Source organism: Haliotis rufescens, unplaced genomic scaffold (assembly GCF_023055435.1).
Source record: "Haliotis rufescens isolate VD_foot unplaced genomic scaffold, xgHalRufe1.0.p SCAF_13, whole genome shotgun sequence".
NCBI lineage: Eukaryota > Metazoa > Mollusca > Gastropoda > Lepetellida > Haliotidae > Haliotis > Haliotis rufescens.
This window is the reverse complement of record NW_025963813.1, coordinates 14,978,623-15,000,085: the sequence shown is the minus strand read 5'-3', so window position 1 is coordinate 15,000,085 and position 21,463 is coordinate 14,978,623. Positions and strand designations below refer to the sequence as shown.

The 21,463-nt window shown below is 41.8% G+C and overlaps 1 protein-coding gene across 1 annotated transcript in view; it reads left to right on the top strand.

The window, feature by feature from the left end:
• The first annotated feature begins 5,942 nt into the window (after positions 1–5,942).
• LOC124123186 (sodium- and chloride-dependent neutral and basic amino acid transporter B(0+)-like) overlaps positions 5,943–21,463 on the top strand; it is a 43,221-nt gene continuing 27,700 nt past the window's right edge. Inside the window, exon 1 of the mRNA XM_046486473.2 lies at positions 5,943–6,110. Within this exon, the coding sequence (XP_046342429.2) occupies positions 5,955–6,110 (156 nt within the window). The 5' untranslated portion in view covers positions 5,943–5,954. The remainder of the gene's footprint in view (positions 6,111–21,463) is intronic.

Sequence of the window (21,463 nt, the reverse complement as noted above, 5' to 3'; positions counted from 1 at the left end):
TTACACGCAGTGATATAACTGGAATACTGTTAAAAGCGGCGTTAAACCCAACTCACTGACTGACTTATTCTGAATAACCAGTCTCGATTATCCATTGGACATAAAAGGCAAATTGGCAGTGAAAATATATGAATGGATCACTGACAAACAATGATGACACAAACCGATCGGAATTTTGTTTGTTTGTTTGTCTGTTTGTAGTGTAATATACCAGTTACATAATCGAGTCTCAAGTAATTGTCATCATGAACACTAATCTACGAAACGGGATACGATCCATGCATCAACCAGTCAGCGAGACTGACCACCCGATCCCGTTGATCGCCCTTCACGACAGACACCAAATCTAACCCGGATCTTCATCGGGCTGTTGTTCAGATTGAACACTGCTAAAGTCTCTGGCTGTAAATAACACATTATTTCAACTGCACTGTATATACAAACCTAAAACCAACTTGAAAATTTTCCCTTTTCCTTTTACGAATTTAAAAGCATGTATAGGAGAAATATACGAAGGAAAAACATCAAATCTAAAAAATGAAAGTCATGCAAATATCACCATGACAGTTCACGTTTTCAAAGTCTAATCAGCGCATCTGAAGATGGAGATACAGGATATTGAACACTTCCTTGCATTCTGTGGTATTTCATTATGAAACATAATCCCGTATAATTTCATAACTGCACCTTGTAAGGCCTTGTCCCACGTTCATGTGGTTGTAACTCAACTAGGAGGAAACGAACGCCGAGCTGCAGGTGTGACGATCCGTCTGGTCGCTAGCGACGTGAGATAAGTGTGATTTCCCACCTCGGTGGCGCTCGCGCTCTTCCGATGCGTGTATATTGAATTGTTAGACTGTTTGAAATTCTTTTCAATTGGGAGGAGAACGTTCTTTACAACAAGGAAGGGGTGGGATTCGGTTTCCTGTTGTTAAAATTAGACTTGTATATAAAGGGTTTTATATAAGCGCAGTGTTTATAGAGAATATGGTACGTCAACAGTATGTGCCTGTTGAATGTTTCGCTTTTTGAACCTTTCTAGTATAAATCAGCTGATTGGGTGATTAGGAGATTGGGTGGTTAAAATGGTGTCGGATCGTGATGTTACTTAGGGGTCTCGTGTTTAAAGCATCCTGAAGCTGGGTTGGTGGTTCGATGCTGACATCATCAACCAAGGGGTTTCCAACTTCATGGGTGGTTACCGTGTATTACCGTTAAGCTTAAAATAAAGGAGCCATATCTACAGTACTTGGATTCCCTCCGACAAAGCCTAAAATACACTTGCATCAATATGTGTGTGCGTGTGTGTGAGAGAGAGAAAGGGAGACAGTGAGAGAGTGAGTGAGCGAGAGGAGAGACAGTGTGAGAGAGAGCGGGAGAAAGAGAGAGAGACAGTGAGAGAGAGGAGAGAGAGGTGAGTGAGAGAGAGGAGAGAAAGTGTTAGAGAGAGCGGTAGAAAGAGAGAGACGGTGAGAGAGGGAGAGAGAGAGGGAGAGAGCGGGAGAAAGAGAGAGACAGTGAGAGAGAGAGTGAAAGAGAGTGAGAGACAGTGTGAGAGAGCGGGAGAAAGAGAGAGACAGTGAGAGAGAGGTGAGTGAGAGAGAGGAGAGAAAGTGTTAGAGAGAGCGGTAGAAAGAGAGAGACAGTGAGAGAGAGAGTGAAAGAGAGAATGAGAGACAGTGTGAGAGAGAGCGGGAGAAAGAGAGAGGCAGTGAGAGAGAGGAGAGAGAGGTGAGTGAGAGAGAGGAGAGAAAGTGTTACAGAAAGCGGTAGAAAGAGAGAGACAGTGAGAGAGGGAGAGAGTGAAAGAGACAGTGTGAGAGAGAGCGGGAGAAAGAGAGAGGCAGTGAGAGAGAGGAGAGAGAGGTGAGTCAGAGAGAGGAGAGAAAGTGTTAGAGAGAGCGGTAGAAAGAGAGAGACAGTGAGAGAGGGAGAGAGAGAGGGAGAGAGCGGGAGAAAGAGAGAGGCAGTGAGAGAGGGGAGAGGGGGTGAGTGAGAGAGAGGAGAGACTGTGAGAGAGAGCGGGAGAAAGAGAGAGGCAGTGAGAGAGAGGGTGAGAGAGAGGAGAGACAGTGTGAGAGAGAGCGGGAGAAAGAGAGAGACAGTAAGAGAGAGGGGAGAGAGTGAGTAAGAGAGGAGAGACAGTGTGAGAGAGAGCGGGAGAAAGAGAGAGAGGAGAGACAGTGTGAGAGAGCGGGAGAAAGAGAGAGACAGTGAGAGAGAGGGGAGAGAGAGAGTGAGTGAGAGAGAGGAGAAACAGTGTGAGAGAGCGCGGGAGAAAGAGAGAGACAGTTAGAGAGAGTGAGATAGAGGAGGGACAGTGTGAGAGAGAGCGGGAGAAAGAGAGAGTGAGAGAAGGTGAGAGAGGAGAGACTGTGAGAGAGAGCGGGAGAAAGAGAGAGACAGTGAGAGTGTGAGAGAGAGGAGAGACAGTGTGAGGGAGAGCGGGAGAGAGAGAGGGTAGAGAGAGAGAGGAGAGACAGTGAGAGAGAGAGAGGGAGAAAGAGAGGGGGGAGAGTGAGAGAGAGAGAGATGTTCGCAAAATGGGTAAACATGTCCCGCTCCAGCAGTAAGATCCGCCTCTCGCATATTTTTCATAACTAGTGTGTATTTGTTTGTTCCCTTATTCCTGTAAACATTTGAGTCAGACCAGACAATCCAGTGATCAGTATCATGAGCAATGATCTCCTGGTCGGGACACGACGCCACGCTGTCAACCAAGTCACTAAACATGTACACCCGATCCATTAAAGTAAGTGCAAGTGAGTAGGTGGTTTTAAAACTCTCTGTAAAGGTCAGAGCATGGGATACCATCGCTCATCGTGCTGACAAGCAACATGTCATATTTATTTAATTCCAGATTGTCAACTGTACTGGAAAGACTTGACCAGGGCCCACTTGCACAAAGCGATCTTAGCGCTACGACTATCTTAAATCTATGTTAGAAAATTTGAATTACGATCATCGTGGCGCCAAGTTCGCTTTGTGCGGGTGGGCCCAGTCCTTTGAAGGTGAAACCTAGCTTTGCACCTTTTTGATTCACGAACCAGAACAAGCTCTTCCTGTTACAAGTTCACTTATCGTGGCGCTATAGCGGGGGACATTTCGGTTCCATGATGTTACTTGTCCCCGGCATGTCACGCATCAGGTTCTCTTTCAGCAACCTAATACTTCTACCTGTACGAAATCCTCTAATTGTTGTTAATGCTGCCTGTGTTGTCCCCGGGGTCAGCTGACCTTGACACTGACCTCTCGTCATTAAATCATCTCGGGTGATCCCTTTGAAATGATGCTGTCGTGTGTGGAAATTCGAGATGGGTTTGAGATCTATGTGAAGAGGCTTTTAGCAAAGTCTGTGTTGGTTCGCAATATCATATCGGTTTGGGCCCCTGAAGATCCGGGATAGAATAGGTCTACGGCAACCCATGCTTGCTGTAAAAGGCGACTGTGCTTGTCGTAAGAGGCGACTAACGGAATCGGGTGGTCAGGCTCGCTGACTTGGGTGATACATGTAATCGTATCCCAATTGCGTGGGTCGATGCTCAAGATGTCAATCACTGGATTGTGTGGTCCAGACGCGATTATTTACAGACCGCCGTCATACAGCTGTATTATTGCTGAGTGCGACGTTAAACAACAAACAAACAAAACAAACAAATCACATCGGTTTGAAAAGTTTGTGGACTCTGGAGTAGGTAAACCAGTTTAGAAATCTAATATCACGTTTACGTTGTTATGAGTTATGATTTGTTAAGCTATATTCTCTCAGTTCTCGTTGAGTTCTCACTGAGTTCCCGCGTAGGGAGATCTCTCATAATCTCGCGAGAAAGTTTCTTAATGGTTCAACAGTGATACACATGATGTTAATGTGAATGTATCATAGCTTAAATGGAAATGCTGAAATCTGTTCTTAGCCTTGTATTTGTATTGCGCATTTTATACGGCTGCATACAACTTTTGTTGAAGTGTGACGCATGCAAAGGAGTGGAGACTGAAGCGAAAATCCGGTTTTCAGAACACTGCATCAAGACATGATTCAACACTCTGGCACTGCCTACTGTTCATCCTCATTTCAACAGGGGATGTAACCTCATACCTGTACAACGATGTGGACGGTGTACGGAGTTTGACTGCTCCTTACAGTGTCAAACGCCATCAGTGAACCGACTCAACCGTGATGACTGGCGTTTTTCCATTTAGATCATTTGTGCTACAAATACATTGCAATATAAGTGCATTATTCGTCAACGAAAAATATTTGTAAAAATACGATACGTCTTGACAACATAATTAATATGGTTCAGGGAAGTTGTTAGGTTTTATGTTTTCATATTCTGGGACAAACATTCTGTTCACGTTTAACGCCTTTTTAATCCCAATGGAATGTGTTTCAGCTGATATCGAGACTAGCGTAGACGTTATTGTATTTGATATGTTAAACAAAATGGGATGGTGTTTACGTTTTGGTCGTGATTTCCAATATGTACAAGTAGTTGTTTGTTTGAAAACTTAGCGTGGTTTTCATAACTCAAGGCCAACAACGTGAGGGGAACAATACAGTTGTTTCCAGTTCTTGATTCTCTCCCTCAATAGCTGTGTAGAGAAAACTTGACAAAGTCGAAAAAAATAAGCCAGTCATGACAAGGCAACGCAGCTCATTCAGTCAGGTTCTAATGGACTGCGCGGAGAGATTCCTGACATGACCATGGCCATTGGGGACTCCGAAAACGTCAAATCCCTGTTCATGAAAGTGGATCACCGATTTGTGTTTCAACGCAACTTTGAAACGTTTTTTGGTTATGTCAACTGATCTTGGATTCGAACTGTTCAAGTGAGTAGTTGGGTTTTTAACGCCGCTTTTAACAGTATTCCAGTCATATCGCGGCGTGTCAGCTTAATGTGGGAGGAAAGCCCGAAGTGATGCAGGTCTCAGACGTTTACCACTTCGGTGAAACCCACGAGCACGGATATGGTGCTGACAAACCTAGAAACATCGGGGCGAACGGGATTCGAACCCACAATCATAGGTTTCTTGCGTGCCCAAGGGACGCTACTCTGCATAGCGAATCGCGGCGCCTTAGACGACTGGGCCACCCGTGCCCCCTGAACTGTTAAAGGTTTTTTTTGCGATGTAGCAATAGACACATGATATTTGATATATTACGCTACTTTATCCAGCATTTTAAGTAAAAACGTCCGGATATATTATATCCCGATTAACTAATGATGGGGAACGTATAACGTCACTTGTATAAGACGTTCATGTACGTCCGGAAGGGGCGATCAGTTCAAATTGGGTCAAATGGCGACTTACGATATTTCACTTTCATTTTGAGGCGAATAATTTTAAAGGCAAACGTTTATGGGAAAATGTGAACTATTTAACCGTTTAACTTGACACTTGCAAACGCTTTACGAATTGACGTTTCATTCAATTACTCACATAAACCACACGCTGTTCAGATTAATGGTGGTTTGTGTAGCAAATCTGTGAAAATGTAACACGGACGTAAACGTAGAAAACAAAAAGAATCTTGTTCTCTTTATGTAGCTATTTATCACACTGTTGTCAATACGAATTACCCTTTCTACTTACCAGTCTATCGTTTGTTCTTGGTTATTCAGCGTCAAGATAAAAGACTTTATCATAATATGAGTAGGTTTCACGGCAGGATAAAGCCAACGGATAAAAACGATATCCGTTTGGGTCATATGCGGATAGAGATGCAAATATCAAAGGGCAAGGCTCGCTAAATACAATGTTTATTCCTAATGCAGGATATTTACCATCCCCAAACACACTCGCGTGATAACCTCTATATACTAGTACGTAATTGCTTTACAAATTATTCTCCTTTGAAAGGCACAATTCGCACATTCTGCCATGTGGTACGACAGTGCCCCAGGCAACGTCAAGTAAATATGTATGTCATGCGTGAAAGGCAGATCTCCGAATGATGTCAATTACTGAATACGCCCGGCCTTGCAAGACCATTAAGAACGCACGGTTTGGACTCGTTCAGTCGGGCTGTGACAAAGACAAGGTCATGGCGAATACAAAGGGATCTTACGATCTTTGGGGAAAATCAGGGGGCGATACGATAAAAAGAGTGAGTATTTTTTTATTATGATGGTCATTATTAGTTATATTGGACATACTATATGGTCGTTACCGTTCATCACAACGTGGGATTGTTTTCAAACTTCTCATACATTCCGTTGCGGGCTGAGTTTTGAAAACTTTTAAACTTTCCCCCAGTAAACCGGTGAGCAGAATCAGAAATGTGGTTTTCTGGATGATTAATTGCCATCTTTACAACTTTTACCTGAAAATATCTACAGTTGTTTTGTACGTTTTTGTCTTTGTTTATGGACTGTTCAACCGTCATAACATATACACAATTTTTTAACAGCCTCTTGACTTGGTTACTGAGAGTTAGTTACGTCTTCCTGTAAAAGAACTATATCACCAATAAGCGAACTGGTTTGATGCCTAACCTGAAACCATGCTTGTTGCATAAACAAGCATGGCATACAGTTATCATTGCAACTAATTTATGCAATTTCCATGATGACAACCAAGTTGCATTTCCAGCATGACCATCACCATGTAACGACTGCACACACCGAAACGTACACATCAACATATTCAAAAGTCGTCTCCTTCTCACAATCTGCAGGTAATATATTCAAGCATGAATAAACATCATGGTTCGTCTTTATATAACGTCACTCATGCTTGTAGGGCGCATTTCCTTTTATTTGAGTGTGTCCACGGTTTTCTTAAACACATTTGGTTCCCACAGATGAACTCTTACCCATCGAGGACGCTGACAGCGTTATGATATAACATGGAGTTGTGTGTACCTCTTAAAGGAGGCTGTCACGATTCAACGATGAAACGCGATATTCATGCTCCCGTTTTTTTACGCGATATTTCTTTTCTCGTATCGACAGTTACAGTACATTTTCATTTCAACACATCTTAAGTTAGGTTATCAATTATTTTATTTTATTTCTTCTTCTTCTTATAATTATTATGATTATTATTACTGTTGCAGGGTATATGTTGTATTGGCAGTATGAGCATAGATGAGGGATGGATAATGTGGGAATATCTTTTGTGGCATACATCTGTATTGTGATCATATATTTTGTGATATATTGTCTGTGGCAAATCCTTGGATCCTTCACATAAATCGTCTGGATCTCAAACACTGCATACACTCAATAGCCTCATATAGCGAGGGTATTGAAAATTACACCTGTTTTTAACTGGACTAATCACCTCGATATAACGTAGTTACTCTTCATACCCACAATCGATGTCCTTGTTCATTCAGATGAATTTAGATTTGTTTTACGAAATATATTAATAAAGGCATGTGATGTAATCTGATCTCCTTTGTGACATATTTTGTATTCGAATAAACCATAATAATAATAATAATAATAATAATTATAAACCATAACAATATGAAATCGATAGACTAATTACATTCATTAAAAAACGGCTACCTCGAACTTTTGTACATGTCGAAGTCAACCTAATACATCTATTGACATGTATTGATGCAAATCATCCTTCCTCGAAACCCTGAATAAGTTTCAATTTATTCTTCGACCGTAAATGTTAATTTATGTACATGTATAAAATTGAATCACCTACAACCTACAGATCATAAGCAATATGTTATGTTTTGTTTTAAATTGAATATATACAAAGATATATTAATGATTCAGATACTTAATTAATTTCTTTTTACGACTGTTTTAGTTGTATATTAAAACCTAAATACGTGTATCTTAATACTAAGAAGTGGTAACAAAGTATGACCAAACGGTATTGAAACAATAAGTTTGAAATAATCCTCTACAGTCCACTATAAATTAATAATCTTTATTTCCTCCATTAGTATCGGGGAGTACAAATGACATGCATCAACCAAGTCAGCGAGTCTGACCACCCGATCCCGTTAGTCGCCTCTTACGACAAGCATAGTCACCCTTTACGGCAAACATGTGTTACCGAAGACCTATTTTACCCCGGAACTTCACGGGTCAAGAAGAACTATATTAACATCATATAAATATGTATTTATTGAACATAACACCGTGCTGCGTGGTTTTCTTTGTACATGATGTATGTTTTCACAAACACCTGTTACCAATGATTGAAATTTGGAATATAATCGTATTCCGAAATAGACAAGATTCATGGAATTGAAACGTGATGGACGGAATGTGCTGGTATTGACCTAGATACGATTATGAGTGTACTTGTGGGTGTGTCAGCTCCCGGGGGAGCCCAGGAAATAACACACCTCCTGAGCCATTGTGGTCTTGTTGATTCATCCAAGGTAAGACGATCCCACATCTTCTCATTCTGTTTATCTGCATCTTCACTTCTTCCACCCGTTTAATTCTCGCTGCCCTTGCGTGGTCGGGTAGCCTAGTGGTTAAAGCGTTCGCTCGTCACGCCGAAGACCCGGGTTCGATTCCCGACATGGGTACAATGTGTGAAGCCAATTTCTGGTGTCCCTCGCCGTGATATTGCTGGAATATTGCTAAAAGCGGTGTAAAACCATACTCACTCACTCACTCCAGCTGCCCCTTTGTAGCGTCCTTTGCTCACTGTAATATGACAAATTGTTTCTCAATGAGCGTACCTGCGTGTCCACCATATCTTTTAAATATGATTAGAATGACAACGCCAAACATTGTGTATAATACTTATCATGTTTCATGGTTCGCAAATATAAAACGTCAACATCAGTTTTGTTTGTTTGTTGTTTAACGCCGCACTCAGCAATATTCCAGCTATATGACGGCGGTCTGTAAAATAATCGAGTCTTGACCAGACACTCCAGTGATTGACATCATGAGCATCGATCCACGCAATTGGGATCGATGACATGTATCAACAAAGTCAGCGAGCCTGACCACCCGATCCCGTTAGTCGCCTTTTACGACAAGCATAGTCGCCTTTTACGGCAAGTATGGGTTGCTGAAGACCTATTCTAACCCGGATCTTCACGGTCAACATCAGTGAATAACCAGTCTCGATTATTCGTTGGGCGCAAAATGAAAAAAAAAAGCAGCGTCGCGTACTCCGGTAATGACAGGTCTCCTCCGACACGTATTTGGAATATGTCTTGTCATTCTCAAATACCCCACAGCAAACTATCCCCATACATCACCCAAGAGTCAGGATCTAGTGTGATGTATCGTTTTCCTTTGGCAACAAGGAAACACAGACGCCACACCCCATCATTACCTGATCATGATCTCACTCCATATATCGTGGGAAGACATTCACAGAGACAAACGTAGATCTACGTGACCTGACGTTGTTTCATGTGCCGTTTCACCAGTATAATCTTTTAGCTCAGGTGTATAAATAGGGGTTACTGGTCTCGACCAGTTGTACATATACGAGTTACTGGTGTTGACCAGTTGTGTATATATACGGGTTACTAGTCTCGACCAGTTGTTTAGATACGAGTCACTGGTCTCGACCAGTCGTATATTTTACGGGTTACTGGTGTCGACCAGTTGTATAAATACAGGTTAATGGTGTCGACCAGGTGTATAGATACGGGTCATTGGTCTCTGCCAGGTGTATAGATACGACCTACTGTTCTCTGCCAGGTGTATAAATATGTACCCAAGGGCCTGGTCCCGGCCTAGGGTACGTGACTAATATCCATATAGACCCATTTTAACCTTTATAACCTTTGTTTACGCCCGACCAACAACCACTTAAAGTGAGGTGATGTACACCAGAAATGTACCCTCTAGGAGAACTGAAGTCAGTCTAGGTTGTGACATGCGAACGCTTTTACCACAAGGCTACCCCGCCCCGAACAAATGTATTAATGTTATAACGTCATTTGAACTTACACCGCTTCACATTCTGTATTTTTATGACCGTACAAACCGGTAAAACTTTCTTTTTGTGGCAGCTCCAATGCTCATTGTTACTATATGTTAAGGCGTTGCTGTAGCCACTCGCTCGTTCCCTTCTGTTGAGCAATAGAAGATATAAGTTCATGATGGTGCAATATCTATTTGTGTAATCCATTTCATGTCTGGATGGGTTACCGTGGTATTGTGCTTTAATTAACCTCCAAATAATGTTTGGGTAAAGGTATGCCGTTAAATCAAAACACCGTTGTGTCGAACGTTGATGTGTCGAACTTAAGTTTGTCTCGAAGTAAACGCTTGGTCCCTGCGTATTCCTTATTTATGTATCTTTTTTGGTTGTGTCGAACCTCGGATATCTCGAAGTATTTTAGTTGCCCCCCTTCGAATTCGACTTCGACACAACGGGGTTTGACTGTAGAAGGAAAACACAGTAAAAGCAAACACCATGAGAAGGTCAGTTGAGTGTGGTACATGTTTGTACAGAAGCACGACTCAATTAGTCCGCAGGGCAATATTTGATACAGGTATTTTTCATGACCTGAATAGAACAGCATTGACTATAGGAGCTGCTTCGCCCATACCAGAGAGGTACTTTTGAGAATTTTGTAGCCATTTGGGACAAGCAAAGTTCCTTGGAGGTTACGGAATGGGACGATTTGGGACGGACGTGGCGTTGTGGTGTTTTGACATGTATGACACTGTGTTGTGGTTGTGTCTGTCCGGCTTCACCTGTGTCAGGCAGGAGGAGGTAGCCAGGGCGCAACGCTAAGCCCGCAGTTGTTCATGTTAAGCTGGTCCACTGCATGCGTTTTAAGTGTTTGGCTAATTGCACGTATTTGTCGTTTCAATTGTGTATGATACGGTCGCGCTGGGGTGCGTGGAGTTCTTTTACTCTCTTTGTACGCGTGTATAAAATGGGAATAGGGTTGTTCGAGTGCTTTACAAGTGAGTTGGATCGACAGTCACAATTACTGTGTCAATAAAAGTTCAAATGCAAACATATCGTGTTGAAGTGGGCTACTGAACGAATACCTACATGTGCATAGAGAATTAGGGGCAGCTGTCGTGCCCAAAATAAGTTTGAATGTTCAGAGTGTAACTTCCCTTTTGGAGTGTTTGTGTGTGTGTGTGTGGGTGGGGGGTGGGGGGTGGGGGTGGGGTGGGGGGGGGGGGGGCGGGGAGGGGGCTTGAAATACCTTGGTGGCAATGTTAACTATATTGTACCATTAACTATTGATTCTAACTGTCTGAAATACTGTTTTTTACTAAATATGTGCTTATTTCTGGTGTATTGACCTGCACCAAAGATGATTTTTAGTTCTGTCTTGGACCAAAAGTGGTGTTTACTTCTTGTCCACTCACGCGGACCAAATATGATTTTTATTCCTGTTTACTGACCTGCACTAAAGACGATGTTTACTGCTGGTGTACTGACCTGAACCAAAGATGGTGGTTACTTCTAGTACAGTCTACCTAGACCAAATAACGTGTTTACTTGCGGACCAAAGAACCAAAGAACATGTTTATTCCCATCCTACTTATAGAGTCATAAGGGGCGGTCGGGTGGCCTAGTGGTTAAAGGGTTCGCTCGTCACGCCGAAGACCCGGGTTCGATTCCCGACATGGGTACAATCTGTGAAGCCCATTTCTGGTGTCCCCCGCCGTGATGTTGCTGGAATACTGCTAAAAGCGGCGTAAAACCATACTCACTCACTATAGAGTCATAAGATCCGGTTTATAACTCATACTCATCTTGACGCAATCAAATAACGGGTTCATTGGGTATTATATTCATCATAAGTGATGAACGTTGCTGCGTTTACTGAACGATACTTGGCAAACTTTGCAGTGAATGGCACGTGTGAACTTTGGTCATTCGCTCTGCAGGGTTGCGTCCCTTGGCTCTTCCAGGATCAGATATTTGTTGGTTCTAATCCTGGATTAAACCTGCATGGTTTGTCTTCAGGGTGCCACCGTGCTTAAAACAGGGGCTTTCACCAAGGGGTTAACGTGTATGGCGCTCCAGCTTTCCTTGACACCGTCAGATAACTGAAAGAGTGTCAAACAATATGACTCACGACATCTGCGGTGCGCACAAAGGACAGGACGAGAGAGACTTGCTGGTATGCTTGCAACGTATCCTGTGGTGCATGTACATACTTGATTGTGGGTACTTTATCGTGCATAAAGATTGTTCAATGAATATACATAAATTAACATGGCTGTCGTAAAGATTCAGAGGTACACAAAAACTTGCCACAAGTGTGTATGACAAGAGGGATGACTTCAACTTTCCCTGCATGTAGCAGCTCAGATTTTGACGTCTATTTTCACAACTTTTGAGGTACAATCTAACATGCTCTTTCTCATAGATTTCAAAGAGTGTCGTTGTTTGATCAGAGTTATAAAATTCAAGGCCGCAGTAAAGCGTTCAAACGTTTTATAGTGGACATGTGAAGGACATTTCCAAATTTTAGGCATCAGCGATAAAGCTGAGGTGAATAATTGCATTATTAGGTGGATAAATTACTTGACTTTCACGTTCCATGACGGGTGCCGCCGGTGGGGCAGGTTACGTTCACCTTTTCGCGAACACCTGGCATCATCACTATTTGATAGTGATTCATAAACACATGCTCATGATGTAGTCCATCTTCCCAAGGCAAGGGAGTTAACTGACTAAAAAAGTCCAGTTTCCACCCTTGCCGAACTAGGCTGGTATTATGGAGTTACATTTTGGCTGGACTAACGAGTCTAGGCATAGTCCAATCAAAATCGTGCATCGAAATCGAAATCCGGTTCGTAAACGGTCGTGCAGATTTCGGTCGATTGCAGGATTTGCAAAGCATGTGCACCGCCAACTCGTTGTCAACAGATATTTTCCAAATCTTTTCATGTTTTTAATTGAGGTGCTCACGCATTGCGCGATGTAAGACCCGTTTTATCACAACATATACCTTTATTATCGATCAGATCGTCTTGACTGGGCGCCACTGTTTTGTTTTAAGAAAATGCAATTGATAGGAGAGGTGGAATCTGATTGGTCCAAAGGAGATGCTCAGAAGGGACATAACTCGTAATATTCACAGGTGGCGCTACGACAGAGCCCAGGAATACCAGCCTATTTCGGCAAGGGTGGAAACTGGACTTTTAAAGTCAGTTAACTCTCTTGACTCGGGAAGATGGATGTAGTCGGAATCGTACAATGAAGTCTGCGTTTATAAGATATTTCTTTAAGTTATTTGAATATGCAAAGGGTTTTGTCGCTTTTATTTGATATTTACGTGAACGAAGTGCGTGAAGATATCCGAATGTCTACCAAAGTGGTAAACGTCCCAGGCCTCCATCACTAGTAACTGAAACACTGATACAAGCGTAGTTAAACACAACTCGGTCATTCGTTGTTGTCTGTAGTGTTGGTTCTGACTAAGTGAGTGGGTGAGTGAGTATGGTTTTACGCCGCTTTTAGCAACATTCCAGCAATATCGCGGCGGGGGACACCAGAAATGGGCTTCACACATTGTACCCATGTCGGGAATCGAACCCGGGTCTTCGGCGTGACGAGCGAACGCTTTAACCACTAGGCTACCCGACCGCCCCTGGTTCTGACTAAGAGCTATGCTTGTCGTAAGAAGCGACTAACGCAATCGGGTGGTCAGGCTCGATGACTTGGCTGACACATGTCATAGTATCACAAATGCGTTGATCGATGTTCATGATATCAATCACTGGATTGGAGCGTGGCGTTAAACAAAAAACAAACAAACAAACAATATGACTGAGAGCAACCCTAAATGCATGTATCTAATGTTTGTAAGAGCTAACTAAAATTAGAATTAGTGACCACTCACTCACCCACTCAAACTCACTCACTCACTCACTCACTCACCCACTCAAACTCACTCACTCACCCACTCAAACCCACTCAATCACTCACCCACAGCAGGAAAGGATAAAGCATAAATACGTCTGAGGGACATTCCTTCCAATGAAACACACACATGCATCAGCTGATGACAGAGCCATCCATCACTTGAAGTAGCGCCTGTGTTAATGTGACGCTAGCCGAAGGCTATGCTTAGAATGATTCACATTCTGAGCAGTTTCTGCAGCGGTCGGGTAGCCTAGTGGTTAAAGCGTTCGCTTGCCACGCCGAAGAACAGGGTTCGATTCCCGACATGGGTACAATGTGTGAAGCCCATTTCTGGTGTCTTCCGCCGTGAAGTTGCTGGAATATTGCTAAAAGCGGCGTAAAACAATAATCACTCACTCACTAATGAATACTTATATTCCTGACAACATCTACCTTTCCTGTAAATATATGTAGGTATGTCTGAAGCTATACACACTTTATCATATGGTTAAGTTTAGAATTATGAATGACGTACTTTTCAAAATAAAATCTATGTCGCATTTGCTAGTTGTGTAACGGTTAACGTGTCATAACAGGCAAAAGAGGTGAAATATCGATTTTTGAAACAGTATCACTTGTATATACTATTGAATATCGACTAGCAATGTTTAATGCTGGTGAAGCAGCATGACGTCATATTTCTCTATTATTGAGAACATGACGCCACTCGTTGATAAGGTGGGGGCACGAGTGGCACAGTCGTCTAAGGCGCCGCGATTCGCTGTGCAGAGTAGCGTCCCTTGGGCACGCCAGAAACCTATGATTGTGGGTTAGAATCCCGGTTCGCCCAGATTATGTTTCTAGGTTTGTCAGCACCATACCCGTGCTGGTGGGTTTCACCGAAGTGGTACACGTCTGAGACCTGCATCACTTCGGGCTTTCCTCCCACATTAAGCTGACACGCCGCGATATAACTGGAATACTGTTAAAAGCGGCGTTAAACCCAACTCACTCACTCACTCACGTTGATAAGGTTACGTCATATACACAATGACGTGACATTAGTTATACTTGTTTATAGAACAGAATTAGTATACTTAACTTATCATATACTCCTTCTTCAAAACTCAGTGTATGATAAACTACCGGGCAAAAGAAAGTATAAACTTGAAAGTTGGATTTGACCAAATAATTATCAAACCGTTTCCAAAAACAGTCGCCTTAACACTGCAAACATAAGGTCTAAAACACAACTATGACACCCGTATGAAATACATCACCATCGAATAACCATTTCTTGTTTGTTTCATTTTTAGCCACCATCGAACATGGGTGTATCCTTTCTTTTGTCCGGTAGTGTATATAAAAGTAGCTGACCTAAATATAACGTCGTAAAGAAAAGCCACAGAAAAACCGACATATTAATTTTCTCAGCACAGAATTTTATAGCGTCCATACCATTCGTGGTACACAGATTGTTGGGATATGAAAACAACAGCTGAGTCATGGGCCTCACCCTGGTCAGGTCAGAGGTCAACGGTCGTGGCAAGAGCATAAGTTCGGCAACTGTCATTGTAAGGGCAAGAAGGGTTTGAGAAGGGTCTTACGTCGCGTTCAAGACTATTTCACTTTTAAGGCGACCTGCTTGCACTTGTTGTTGGCTACTTTCACTTGTCCAGACTTATGCTGTGTTTATGGTTCTAGTTCAGTGAGATCACACGTCACTCAGACACAGTATTCTGATTCCGAGACGGTCAGTCCTTGTTTCATCCCCGTATACCGGTTTCCAGGCAGGGTAACAACAAGTGCCATTTTTAAACGTTTTGGGTACAATGCAACCAGGTGATCGAAATCGAACCACCGACTTTCCGTATTGCGGCAAACGCTCTGTCCAAAAGATCACGGAGGCGGTTTGGGGTCCAGAGGATAGTGTTCATTGGTGCGCAATGTATATTGAGGGAGTTTATAATGATAACTCAAACTGCTATGACGTTATTTTCTCATATTTTCCAAGTCCAATGTGGCATACAATATATTTTTATGTATTAATTCCAACAGCGTTTGGTATTGGCACGTCATTAATTATATTCTATGGTTTCATTATTAGGTAAACATAAAGTCAACATTAATAGCCAGAAGACAATCTTCTTGCAGTTTATTACCAGATAAGTGTAACACTAACCACCCGGTTATGTATTAATATTTTTATAAGAATCTACAGTAAGACAAACATCAGTAATACATGTATCATGCGTGATGCTATTTATAGTAACTTGGATAAGGCAATTTCCCAGCATGCCAAAGTACGAGCAAGCGCTACAACGATTCAAGGTCAGCCATCTTGTTCAGGTTTCATAAACAATGACAAGCAATCCCACCTCCATCCCCAACTACTGTCCATGTTTATCCTTGTTGCACTCTTATTTTTTGTTTCCGGATTCTCACTGTTGTATTCATTTTTTTGTATTAGCAGTCGGGTATATTTACCCCTGCAGTCATTAGGATGGGATGCATTGGATGCCTGTTGTCAAAACACAGGTCAGGCTGGACCTCCATCATGTTCATGGTATTTAGCATCTAATGCGTTCTATCTGTAGTGTAGAATGATAGATGTGTAGCTAATTGTCGAAACCTTTGTATTCTATGTATCACTCTCGACAAATGATCCCAACACCAGAGGATATTGTTCATCTTTACATATGTTTCAGTTGGCATACAACAATGTTTGTTTGTTTGTTTGTTTGATGTTTCCAGACTCGATTATTTACAGACCGCCGTCAAACAACAAACAAACAAATAAATTTTGACCATGTGTTTATGAATAACCAATTAGAGACCCCGTGAAGATTCCGGGGTAGAATAGGTCTTCAGCAACCCATGCTTGCCGTAAAAGGCGACTATGCTTGTCGTTAGAGGCGACTAACGGGATCGGGTGTCAGTCTCGCTGACTTGGTAGATGCATGTTATCGTATCCCAACTGCGTGGATCGATGTTCATGATATCAACCACTGGATTGTCTGGCCCAGACTCGATTATTTACAGACCGCCGTCAAACAACAAACAAACAAATAACAAAAACCTATTTGTGATGATCGCACTTGTTTGCGGAAGGTGAGCGTAACCTGCCCCACCGGTGGCACCCGACACAAACACAAACACAAACACAAACAAAGGAGAAACGGACTATTGTGGTATTTGGCAGTTGGGCTATTTCACAAGTAATGACCTATTAACACTGTAGCGTGCCCTGTTCGCTTGGAGAAGGTATTGCTATTAACAGGGCGATCGGCAAGATCCGCAAGGACGATACGTCAAGACCCCCCGCGTGGGTCATGTCACCGTTACGAGATGTGTTGTGTCACGTTGTTGTACTGGCTGGACCTGACCACAAGGTCAGCACTGGACATCTCCACGCACGGGACAGTCCGGCTTATCGTGTACGTGTCAATGTCCCATGTGTGTAACGGGGGAGGGGTGTGTCACGTACATGTATGAATGAACAAGATGCAAGTCATTATATTGTTGAACATGGCTAATGTTCCTCCAGTTAAACCAGACATGTTACATGATGAATACTTTTCAACCAAGCATCAGTAAAATATTATTCTGGATAATGTTGATTTTTCCCCTTTAAAAAGTGTTAAAATTTCAGTTTTAATAATATTACATTTTAATGATGGCAGTAAAGATACAACGCACATTCAAATGGCATTCTCGATAATGTGGAACAATATGTTTTCAGTGTTAAAATGCCATTTTCAATAATATTAACATTACTCTTATATCGCATACATTCAAATTAAGCAGGCAAACTAAACTCAACAGTGATCCTATCGTGCTTGATGGTGTTAATGTGTGTAGAACAGTACAGACAGAACCCATTAACCCTCGTCATTTTAGATATTAATTATGATTCTCCAGTGTTTCGCCAAATATCTTACAACGGTAATCAATAAAGCCCAAACGACACTGAAATTTTACATTGCAGCCACATTAAAATGATTCTGGAAATAATGATGAACAATACAGATATTACACTGCACAATAGAGGCAATAATGTCACAATTTGTAATGACATTGTTAGAACAATACCCTTTTTATGACAAACACGGTTTTAGCACCACACATTTAACTAAATGACAAACATCGTTGTAACAACACCCTTTTTATGACAAGCACGGTTTTAGCACCACACATTTAACTAAATGACAAACATCGTTGTAACAACACCCTTTTTATGACAAACACTGTTTTAGCACCACACATTTAACTAAATGACAAACATCGTTGTAACAACACCCTTTTTATGACAAACACTGTTTTAGCACCACACATTTAACTAAATGACAAACATCGTTGTAACAACACCCTTTTTATGACAAACACAGTTTTAGCACCATATATTTTACTAAAATGACAAACATCGTTGTAACAACACCCTTTTTATGACAAACACAGTTTTAGCACCATATATTTTACTAAAATGACAAACAACGTTGTAACAACACCCTTTTTATGACAAACACGGTTTTAGCACCACACATTTAACTAAATGACAAACATCGTTGTAACAACACCCTTTTTATGACAAACACTGTTTTAGCACCACACATTTAACTAAATGACAAACATCGTTGTAACAACACCCTTTTTATGACAAACACTGTTTTAGCACCACACATTTAACTAAATGACAAACATCGTTGTAACAACACCCTTTTTATGACAAGCACGGTTATTGGACCTCCAATTGTATTTTATAAGAAAGGGAAGATTTTAAATAATTGAAGCACCAATATAAAACTCCAGTATTGTGAATTAAACACTATGAATGAGGTAGTTGGTTTTAACGCAGCTTTGAACAGTATTCCACTTGTATCAGGGCGTGTCAGCTTAATGTGGTAGTAAATCCCGATGTGATGCAGATCTTTGACTGGCCACTGTGAAACCCGCAACCAGGCGAATGGTGCTGACAAACCTAGAAACACAACCAGGGCGAATCTGGGATTCGAACCTGCGATCATAGATTATTGGCACGCAACTTTAAGGGGCGCAACTCTGCGCTGCTTCGACTCAGACGACTGGGCCAACGGTGCCTCCATATATAGCCTGAAATAGACACATATGTTCAATAACATATAAATCAGTGAGTGAGTGAGTATGGTTTTACGCCGCTGGTGGTGTCTTGTACTAGTCTAGACAAATGCCGATCGCAAACTGAGATACCATGCCGCAGTTTAACATGAATACCCCACTCAGACACAGTATAATGACTTCGAACCGATCAGTCTTTGTTTGTGCCCCTTAATGCCGAGCGCCAGACAGGGTAACAACAAGCACCATCTTTTAACGTCATTTGGTATGACGCGGCCTGGGATCGAACCGGCAGAGGCTCCACCGCAAGGCCGTAGAGGCGGTATAAAGGCACTAGGGTATAAACAAATGATTAAATAGCTCATGACGGGACAAAAAAGTTGTAACATGGCGTCCAAGTTCAGAACAGATCCGTCATAGGGTCAGAACACAACGTGAAAGCATCAACGTAAACAAACAAACAAGTCCAGTCAAAGTGGCCTACAAATATTCAAAGCAACACCGCTTATTTAAACAACGTCGTTAATCGCATCTGGTACACACGTTTGAACGTTCATTGTTTGGTTAAGGATAGACGGTTACAGGGCTCAAGGCGTGTGTACTCACGTCATTGTACAGACATCAGTTGGCCTATTCCCGTCATTTACTATTGTGGTTTAGTTAATGTGTTCTTTTATTTAATCGGAAACGTCAACATTTCTGGTCTAAAATTGTGCCATTGTAAGAATAAATATAGTTTGCTGTTCACATTTAAATTAGCCTGTGTCACATCTTGAAAGGCGTGTTTTTTTCCCTGTTTGAAAATTATCCAAAACGTATTGTTCAACGGTTCAAAAAATATTATAACAAAAACTGCAATCATTATGTTGTTTTTTTCCTTTTTCGCAAACACCTTGTGTCATCAATGATTTTCAGTGATCCATTCATATCATTTTCACCGCTATCTTGCCTTCTGTTTCGACGGATAATCGAGACTGGTTATTCTCAGGCGTTGACGTTTTCTATTTAAGGGCATTTAATAATAATAATGTCAATTAACCATATGCCCATTTTAAAATTTAGTTTTATCTTTTTATTTGTGTTGGGTGCAACGGTGTGTAGCTTTCTCGTGCTTTACGGCACTAATTTCAAATTGGCGACTACGCTTCGAAACATATTATGACAAATTCTCGATTACAGATTTGAAACCTGAACAAAAAGAACATTCTGGAATGGCTAATAGATGGTCTAGATTGTATGGATTCAGTCGTTAAACCCGTAACTATCGTTTGGAGTTAAAGTTTTCGAGGTTGCATGATTAGAAATCATATTCCGACTGTCACTTTCATTATCTGGTAAGCGATGCTCTGATTGGTCGGATGAAAAGGTCGTTCTGACGTGACCCCTAATAATCGAGACTGGTTATTCTCAGGCGTTGACGTTTTATATTTAAGGGCATGTAATAATAATAATAATAATAATAATGATAATAATAATAATAATGTCAATTAACCGTATGCCCATTTTAAAATTTAGTTTTATCTATTTATGTGTGTTGGACGCAACGATATGTACACCTTCTGTAGATCTGAAAGGTAAATACATTATTAAAAAACATGATTTTTGTACCTTGTTCATACGGCTCAGTAGGGAGGTGATATTACAAATACAAGAGATTAAAACAAACAATACGGTAACAGGATCTCCTGCGTTGGTCATGTCTCACGTTGTTCACTTCGACCACTTCACATTCTGCATTTTTATGGCTTGAAATAACAGTAAAACTCACTTTATGTGACATCTTAAATGCTCATCGGTACAGCGTGTAAGAGCGGTGGGGTAGCCCAGTGGTTAAAGCGTTCGCTCGTCACGCCGAAGACCAGGTTCTATTCCAGTCATGGAGACGAAGGTTTGAAGTCCATTGGTGTGCCAGAAAAGTGTTTCAAGCTGTGAAAAACAATATCCATTAACTCACCCACTTGGCGAAACCTTTTTTTCGGATTTTACACACAAAAAAGATTATGATATGTGTTTTGCTTCAAGTGAAAGATAAACGGGTCGAGCTCAGGCAATACAAACCGGTGATAAAAGAGACGCTACAATACGTATGGCTACCGCTCATCGTTGAAAATAGCATGGTGACGTCTCGATAAATATGTGATTCCCAGCTGGTAACTGTCAAAACCGGACTCAAGCGGCGTGGAGACGGCCTGCGATATCTCCATCGCGTCTGCTTCACAATGAAGGCCATTTTGTAAGATGGGGTGAAATGAGGTTTAACTTTGCGTTCAATTGCACTTATATAGCGACGCGCATGCGCTTGTGTGTCTTCTTGTACTAGTCCTAGGATAATACCGGTTTTGTTATGCCGCGGTTAAACATGAATACCCCACTCAGACACAGTATACTGACTCCGAGCCGACCAGTCCTTGTTTTAGCCCCTTAATGCAGATCGCCAGGCAGGGTAACAACAAGTACCATGTTTTAACGGCTTTTGGTTTGACGCTGCCTGGGATCGAACCCCGGACCTTCCGCTCTCCGGACAGACACTCCACCACTAGACCGCGGAGGCGATCCATTTGCTACGGATAGTATGTCTCGTGTTACGCG